The sequence below is a fragment of the Mustela nivalis genome (assembly GCF_964662115.1).
Source record: "Mustela nivalis genome assembly, contig: HAP1_SCAFFOLD_2762, whole genome shotgun sequence".
NCBI lineage: Eukaryota > Metazoa > Chordata > Mammalia > Carnivora > Mustelidae > Mustela > Mustela nivalis.
The window spans coordinates 35,631-45,159 of NW_028133903.1; the positions used below are offsets into that span (position 1 = coordinate 35,631).

Sequence of the window (9,529 nt, forward strand, 5' to 3'; positions counted from 1 at the left end):
CCCAGAAATGCCCTAGAATAAAACATGCTCTTGAATGCCCTAGGTTAGTTAAGCAGCCAGCTAGTGTTTTGCAGGTCAGCATGTATAACCCTGACTTCTGAGGGCTTGACAAACAGTACCAGGGCTCTGACCTTACACTGAAATTCCTTGAACTCTGAGTACCTGTGAGCATGCACCCAACACGCCTGCCCCCCAGTGTGCACATTAAAAGTCACAAGGGGCACCCTTAATGAGCGCTCCGGTGGGAAGCATAACTTAGAGGCTAACGAGTTCCAGGGAAAGAGGGAGATGCATACAGAAGCCCAACCACTGGCTTTGAGCAGCTCGTTCCTTAAGTATGTTGGGACCCAGACCTTTTAGTTTTACTTCAGTGATCTCAAAAGCAGGAACCTCGTGTTTGCCACTCTTCCAGGTAACCATCTCTCTTTCTGGGAAAAGATTTTCAGGGGTACTCTAAGAACCCGATTTGTTCTAGATTTGATTGTTGGGTAACTTAACTACTCTCACATTTAAAAGATTTCCTCTAAGACGGTGTTACCACCAGCTTATATTTATTGGTCAGAAATACAGAAGACGAAATGGTCCATGTCATTAGTCTTATTTCTTCTTTATTAGTTCTACTGCCATTGAAGTAATATGACACAATGTAATCTTTGCTTAACTTTGCTAGGCTGTGCATTTTTTTTTTTTAATAAAAATTGCTGCTGATATATCCAAATGCTGTGGCAGGATTAATTGAAGACATGTTTACTGTTGCCTACAACCGTCCTTGAGGCTTCCCTATCTCTCAGTGCTGAGCAACACAGACAGACCCATCTTAGAGTTTATTTTGGTTCCTCTGCTTTTTTGAGCATCTCATTCAGACTAATACCTGCATCTCTGTATCTGTGTTACTTGAATGCAATGTATCTGAAAGATTTCAGTCCTGCTCGTCATTTCCTGATAACCGCGAAGTCCATCAGCTAACACCATCAGCAGTGAGGTAAAAATAATGGATGACTATGGACTCCTCGCTAGGTGGGGCGCAGCACAGGAGACTAGGGAGTGACTTGAAAGTGAAATGCGGACTTTATTTATCTGTTAAGCTGGGTCCCTAATGATTTCATCTACTCATAAATAAACTTTCTTTATGGACAAAATTTGAATGTTCATTTTCCTCTCTGGTAGTATGCAAATCTATTTGCAGCATTCGAGCAAAAGAGAGTGCAACTCATTTTCTGGGCTTATAAATTGTTCATTACCATGCTCTCTGATGGCCAATTCGTGGCTCCATCTGCAACTCGACAAATCTCTTTGCCTAGATAAACTTGGTGGAGTAAAATATAAGGTGCCGAAGAAGATGCATTTGGGATTAAAGGAGGGAAAAGAGATATGTTTCACAAAAATCCCTGAGCTTATCATTTTAAATTTTGTAACTTCTTACTTGTATTCATATTTGCATGGCATATGCTAGGATAATAAATACTTCACTGATCTCATTAACCCAAGTTTAAGAGCCACATACGAATGACATGTAAAGATTTTCTCATTGTCCCTGGAAAGCGTCTCAGTTAAGGGAAAAACAAACCTGCAAACCAAACCTCTAGAACAGAGTACTTTCTTTCTTTCCTCTGTGATAGGTTATTTTAACCGGTAAGGCTCAACACGAAGAACAAGGATAATTATGTTGAAATGCTGATGGTTTGGGTCATTTAAAACAAAGCAATCAAGTTTATTATCTTTTCTCCCTTCTTTGGTGAAGACAGACATGTAAATCTCAACAGGACTGTCCTGTAATTTTAAATGGACCTTCCCCCCTTGGAGCTAGTTAAAGTCACTCCTTCATGCATGTATTTAACACCCATGAATGCTAATGGGATGGACTTCTGTTTTCACGTAGGGAACTTGATTTCTTTGTGTGAAAATAATACTCCGCAAATAATGAACTTTCTTCCTCCAGCTAAAATGTGAAAACAAAAATATGCAAGGTGCAAGGAAGGTCTTTAGAGCAAATAATATCTGCCTATAGAAAGAACAAAAGGCATTTTCACATCCGTCTACTGTTGGATAGGAATCTGGCTCATAATATGTATTTCCTGTCACCGCTGAGCTAGAGAATCTACCGGGAGATTTTTTTTTCAATTAAAATTCTGTGCACCAATAATGGACTCTGCTATGGAGCTTTTAATTAAAAAAACAAACAGAATGATATAAACCCACATTGTCTCTAAGCGCTGTTTGTATTAAAGGATTAGACTGATGAGATGTTTGGATTTTATTGTTCTAAACATGTGTTTCAGTTGGTGCTCTCGGACCCACCATGTGAAGAAAATGAAATGTAAGTAAATAGCAAGAAACTTCATGTTTTTATTTAGCATTTTCAAAAATTCAAAGAATAAAAAAAGGCTCACGTCATTTGAGAAGCCCCAAATGAATCTCAAATGATGATTGTAATCATGGAAGAAAAGTGAGAGCAAATTGTTTTTAAATGCAAATGGCTCAATTTTTCTAAAAGCAGAAAAAGAGGCACTTTCATTATGATTAACTTTGGCAAATATAAGGAGCCTCATTGATTTCTAGGTATTTTTGCTTACTGCATTCTCCACCAGAGTGGTAGCAAGGGTTCTTCAGGCTCACAAAGATGTCATCTTCATCTGCAGCCCCACTTGGAAGTCACAGTGTTGGTGGGCCACCATTTTCTGGGTATTCAGTTTTAAATATAAGCCAACTGACAAAGTTGCTTATATTTAAAATGCATTTGATATGCGTTATGTGAATAACTGACTCAATTTTCTCACTTTTGGGACCGTCAACTTAATGGCTCCCAGAATTCTATTCCGGACTTGGGGAGAAGGTGCCATTAATAATGCTGATGATGATTAATAAGAGCTGTAATGCACTGTGACTTAATGCAAGTGTCAGAAAAGCACGTCTGCCAAGCACAGCCTTCTCGGTGCAGCCCTGATGACCAGGTGGCTCTTTTCAATTATTACTACCTGTCACCCTCAAGGCCAAAGTCTCATGGCCTGGGCGCTGCCTCCAGATGAAGAGGCCATGCTGTGTGGAATGCCTTCCTTGGCCCTGGAACCATTCACCTGCTTTGGTGGATCATCTCATTATTGATCATCTGTGCTTTATGTCCGTGCTCTTCTTCCAGCTCTGACATGGCTGGCTCTCCATTGCTCTTTCTTTGTGTTGATTTTGGACTCCCCTTTTTCTGTCTTCTGGTGTTTATAACATGATGGAATTTTTCATGCCTGATGTACTTACCTAACTCTGGACCTCCTAGCTGTCTCATCTTGCCCAGTCATCTCCTATCTTTGACCCAGCATAATAGAATACAGAAATTTATAACTGGAAAAGGTCATAAATGTTGAATCTCATTATTCAATCAATATGATCATAAACGTTGAATCTCATTCTTTGATCAATAGAACAGGAAAATACACTACAGAGGACCTTGATAAGCGGACTTTCCAGTCACTGAGGTTACTGGTCTCCCTTTTAGGGGAAGAAACTGAGACCCAAAGACAGTAGCAAAGTATTGCAGGGCTTCAGCTAGTTCTGAAGTACAATTCTTTGTTTAGCTACCTCACTTTGCATACAAGTGTCTACTGTGTTTGTCATTAATACCACTGCTTTTGAGTGAAAAGAAGAGACCACCTCAAATATAATGCCTAGCATTATAAATTTATTTTCTGCCTAGCAGAAAATAAAAAGAGAGGGCAAGAAAGTAGCTGGTATTGCAGAGAGGTGATATTAGGTAAGTATTTGTACCGAAGATAGATGTCAAATCTTTTGCCACTACAAGGTATTTGAGAGATAATTAGTTTTCTTAATTTTTTTTTCAAACCCAAACTATTTTTTCTGATCTGAACTACTCAATTTATTTTTATAATGGCTTTTCATTAGTATGAACAATGCATTGCTAGGCTGTCTTTGTATAACATTTAAATATTATAAGTAATTTAGTATATGAAAAAAACTAGATAGAGCCTCTCCATTACAGCCTAATCCTTTTCCCTCCCCAAAATAAGCAAGTACACTGATACACTGATACACATATACATTCATAAGTAGAGTAACTTACAAATCATAAATATGATCATACATCCACAAGATTTTGCCAATTAATTGCATTAATAGATTCTGGATATCTCACCAACTTACCTGACTCGAGGAAGTTAAACGTTTTGCTTGAGAGTAAGCAAGTAAAAAGCAGAGTTTGGATTTGGACCCAGGACCGACTCCTGAACCAGAATTTTACACTACGAAGTATGTATATGTACCATACATACATGAATATTATATGTACTACTATATCACTATATATATATTACAAATTTGCACCATAAAGCCGTATTGTATGTCCAATGTTAAATGAAATTATACACTGGGTGAAATACCTGAGGATATATGGTTCATCTATTCTTCTAGATACTATACAATTTACCTTGGATTAATCAAGCCACCAATCTCCAGGTGATATGATACAGCACCCATCTCTCTCCCAGATTGTTATAGCTAAATGCACTTTTGCCTACGTTAAGGGATGATTTAAAAAAGAAAAAGATCCATGATATTTGTTATTCCGTTTATTCTAAGAGCATAGGAAAAATGTTGTCCCCGTTGCCAACAGAATTCTCTTCATGAAGCCCAATAGTTTGAATTCTTCTCTAGTGTCTACTCCAGGAATAGTTGTGCATCTGGTGAGTAATGCTGCATGATTTTGTTAATTTTAGAGGATACTATATAACCAAGTCTCTCTCTCATCCTATTAACCTCTAGAAAACTTAAGCCAGATCCCGAGTTGGGTTAAATTCTTCATATGGGGTTTACTATATTCAATTTAAAAACTGATCTCACTCTTAGCATATTCTCTTTGTGTGATACCCTCCATGCTCTCATTTCTATTATTTTTGTATTTCTAATATTTTTAAAGCATTTTGGAACACAGAATATTGAATGCATTCAGGCAGTACCCCCCATAATAATTCGAGGTCAGAGCTGGCTTTTCCTCTTCCCAGTGGTGGGGCTGCATGGTAGTAAGACTCATTCTCCACAGCCAGACCATTTGGGTGTGAACCCCAACTCGGCCACTTGCAGCTTTGTTATCTTGGGCAAGTTACTTCATGCCCGAATTTTCCCAATTGTACAATAAGGATTATAATATTGTGACCTTACCTCATAGCATCACGAATCTGAAAGTGAATTAATCCCCTCTGAAATTATATAACTAGTTTAGAAGAATGCCTGGCACAGGAAGTTCTGGGTAAATCCAGAGAAGGAGCCACCGGAGCAATTCTGTAGTTTTCTTCTCGAATTTTTCAAATTGAGGAATTTGTAGTTAGACTTAGGTCCACAGAATCTCAGCGCTGAGAAGAATAATAAAGGTCAACTAGGCTAATCATCTCTATAGAGGAAAAATCATCTCCATAACATTCGGGGGCAGTAGTTTTACACTAAGGTCAGGAAAAAAATCCTTCAGCAACCGCTTCGAGAGAACACTGATGATCAGAAATGTCTTCCTTAAGCTTCATAGCTGGTTCTCTTTTCTCCTGAATGTTTTTTGTTTTTGGCATCATCACAATTTGACCAATAATATATAAATCTCTCAGTAATTACTTCACTTTAAAAAATGTAATTTTCCCTACACTGAATATCTTCCATTTAAAATTTGTACAATTAGAATATTGTTATTGTTCTAAAACTTTTTTAAGAATTAAAAAAAAAAAATCTGTTTAAGGAGCATCTGACTGGCTGGCTCAGTTGGTAGAGCATGCGTCTCCTGATCTTAGGGTTCTGAATTCAAGCCCCATGTTGGGTGTGGAGTCTACTTAAAAGCAAAAAAAAAGAATTAAAAAACAAATCTTTAAAAATTGATCTTGCAAAAGACATGGAAATAATGGTGGGGAAAGGAGGGAAGCACACAGAGTCAGAAGACTTGTAATTAGGTTTGAATTCTTTGACCACCTAGTGATCTCCACAACTTCTCTACTCTGGGTTTCAGTTGTAGAGTATGTAAATTGCTGAGTGAACTAAACACTCCCAAAGGTGCCTACAGTTTGGACATTCCATGATCACTTTGCATTTGTCCAGCTAACTCCGTCTTGACCATTGTATTTATTGCATATCAGAAACTCCCGCAGTGATTGCACAAGATCAGAAAGAGAAGTAATTCAATTTGGATAATTGTTATCACTGGCAAAAAAAAAAAAAAATACTGAGTGGCTTAAAATTTAAAGAACTGAGAAACAAATTGAGGTAATTAATCTTTAAAATTGACATTTTGATAAGAATGAAGTCTATTCTTAAATGTTGAGAGAGTAAGCAAAGATTTTTAATGGAGGGAGATGAAGCAATCCACACTCCTGATTATGTGCTTACATTTCAATTTCCCAAATAGGAAACTTCTACTCTTTTGTTGGGCTAAAACACCTAGAGAATGTCCCTATGTCTACAGTGGGATACTGTATGATTAAGATTTATATTTTTTTAATATAATACTTAAATTTTTTATGACTATAAAAGTGATATACATTTAAAAAATATGGAAATGTGGGAAAGATAAAGCATCTCATGATACCCAACTGAGGAGAAGAAAGCATTGTTAGTAACTCAGTGTATAGAAGTATACTACTACAAAATACCTAATTAGTGAAAACATCGCATTTATGTAATAGAATATACAAAGTAGAACTGAGCCCTCTTTGTTATTCTACTTCACAAGGCTTTTGATGATAAGTATGAATCTTCTTGATGACTGGATAACATTCCTTTATAAAGGTGTCTCATTAATTATTTTTAAAATCCTTTATCGATGATTGCTTGTCTTAGGATGCTTTCTAAAATTATACTTCAACTGCCATATTTCCCCAGCCATTTGCACCTGTGTCTTTATGTGAATACACACACACACAGACACACACACACACACACACACAGCCTACAACACAAAAAACGAAAAGCATATGCCCTGGGTGATTAACTTTCCTCTTAAATGTTTGGGGTAAAATTTTTACGTTGACACTTCACATATGTTAAAAAGTCACTTCCGACTAGAACGATGATAAACATGACACACTGCCTCCTTGGAGAGGCTGGGAGCAATAAATTAGCTGACAGTTATGAGTGCTTTCAAGCTGAAAAGAACTGAGTGTTATTTTAACAAAAACTGAAATAGCCATGATTAAGTACAGCTCCAACTCACAGACTTACCGAGCTGTGATGAACAGGTTTCCACTGCTTAATCCCAGAATACTTCGACAATGCCCATTTACCAAAGTATGAAAAAAGTCCATCGGCACACCTACATTCCCGGTGTCTGGCATAGCGACGGACTCTGCGATAAATAGCACAGAAGTGGTTTAGGTTAGCTAAGCCTCCCGAAAATCACACCATGAACTTTGTTTTCATGTGAGGAAACATTTTAAAACTTATCCCAGGATTGATTGCATTGTGCCTAGACACTCAATTGGTTTGACCATCCTGACTGAAAGAATCAACATCACACTCTTTGGTAAATGGCACGTGTGGCCACTTTCAGTCATTTCCCCTTTTCCCAATTTCTTCCTCTAACCAAGTCTGCAGCCTGGCTATTCTCTACCAAGATATTAAAGATTAACAGAAATTATAAACCTTCCCTGGTGAATCTGAATTTTAAAGAAATTTCATACCTAATATTTATGACATGTTACCCCTGAAGTTAGTCTCCATCTTCTCAATACACAACTGTCGTCATAACTAGAATCAAACCTTATGACCGTGAAAGTGCCTATGTGTGACAGTTGCACACTCACCTGTATTCTCAGTGTCCCGGATGAACTGGGCATACTGCAACCATTTGGTTCATTGTGCTCATTTGGCACACAGTGAGTACATGATTGTTCTGGGAAAATAGGTACAGTCAGAACAAATATTATGGTCCAAGAGAATAGGTTTTGGCCATCCAGAGGTCCGGCATTAACTCTTCTTCTTTTACCACCAGGTGCATAAACTATAAAGATCGATACACAAGGGACTGGTATATCTGGTAAGGATATCCCCAATTTGTTATAATACCTTTGGGGATGTATATATACTCTGTTTTCTAAATAATAGAAATGGCACATAAAAACATAGAGTTAAGGAAATTTTAAAGGTCATGAAATATATGTGGAAACATCACATTCTGATTTTTGGTTAGTGTTTACTAATGTACTTCCTGTGACAGGGAATTTAAACTGTTTTGGGAATAGTTTATTCCCAAATTAAAGAAATTTAACAATGAAATAATTATTTTTCCTTTTGAAATCTCCCTAAATGACTCCAGTACTGATTTCAAAATTCTTAATAACCTTCAAAATAAGACTTCTACCTTTTACAAGCTGTCCTTCAGAAACTGTTAGACAGTAGTTATACACCTTCAGCATCATGACTTCTGTATTTTTTAAACCAAACAGTATAAGTTCTCTCAATTAATTGGTTAGATCCTGTCTCCTCTACGTCTACTTTAAATCCCCAACCCCACCCAACATCTAAAACCGCCTCATTTGCTTAACTACTAGTTGAATGCATGGATGGATGGCTGAAAGATAGGAATAATGGATGAATGAATTAAGGGACAAAGACACTGTTTCTTGGAATAACCTTCAATTTCCAGAGGAAATGATCATCATCCCCTGGCAAGATTGACCCACTCTGAGCACCATAAATGTTCCAAGTTTAATGACAGTATATGAGTGGTGGTGGGGGATTGCTTAAAGTGTTTGGCCTCACAGATTTCTTGCACCCTGTCTCCTGGACCTCTTGTCCCCTTTCCAGGAAGCAGCAGGAGTTCCTAAGCTCCCTGCATGCTCCACCTCACTCCTTCTCTGCTCCTTCTTGGCATCAGGTTCTTGCTGCTGATTTTCCTGATGACTCTTCTCTGTGGAGTCATGTTCTTCTGCCTCCAGTGCTGGCTGAGGAGACCCCAAATGGAATCCCCAAGTCGCACCATGGCTGTTTTTGCTGTTGGAGACTTGGACCCCGTTTATGGTGAGCTGTCTGCACACTTCTAAACTTCCTGTTTGAAACCTAATTGTTTGTGGTGAATTGAAGAACTAACCTCTTGAAAAGCAAATATGTGAACTGAGAACAAGACATGGTTTATTGGAGACCCCAGCATGCCATGGGGAGAGAGTCTAAGTAAGAAAATTTCAGAAGAAAGGAGACCTCAAAAGAAAAAAAAAAATGTGAATTAGGGAAATGACCCATAGTTGAGTATGGCAATAGAACCTCAACCTTTTGCTCAGTCAACATGCAAAAGATAAGAGATACACAGGACTGGTCACTCCAAGTAAGGGGTAAGGTGTAAGGTACACAATAACCTCTTCGAGCCTTTGATATCAAACTGTCCTGCCCTGGTGTTGTTATAGTGTCATTTACTAAGTTCTCCATGCCTCACTTACCTGCAATAACGTTGAACCACACTTTCCAGATTGTTTGCTACCAGTGGATAGCCTGAAGTATTTGGAATTGGGCAGGTGGGTGTCAATGCTCATGTCCTTTCTCCTCAGAAACAGGGGCAGCA

General features: G+C 38.0%; 1 protein-coding gene across 1 annotated transcript; it reads left to right on the forward strand.

Annotated features, from left to right (window-relative positions):
* Positions 1 to 230: 230 nt before the first annotated feature.
* TMEM207 (transmembrane protein 207) lies at positions 231 to 9,032 on the forward strand. Its single transcript, XM_082751259.1, has 4 exons — positions 231 to 412; positions 2,280 to 2,317; positions 7,967 to 8,011; positions 8,852 to 9,032. The coding sequence occupies exons 1-4, from the start codon at positions 338 to 340 to the stop codon at positions 9,015 to 9,017; spliced, it is 324 nt and encodes a 107-aa protein (XP_082607385.1). The 5' UTR covers positions 231 to 337; the 3' UTR covers positions 9,018 to 9,032.
* The last annotated feature ends 497 nt before the right edge of the window (positions 9,033 to 9,529 follow it).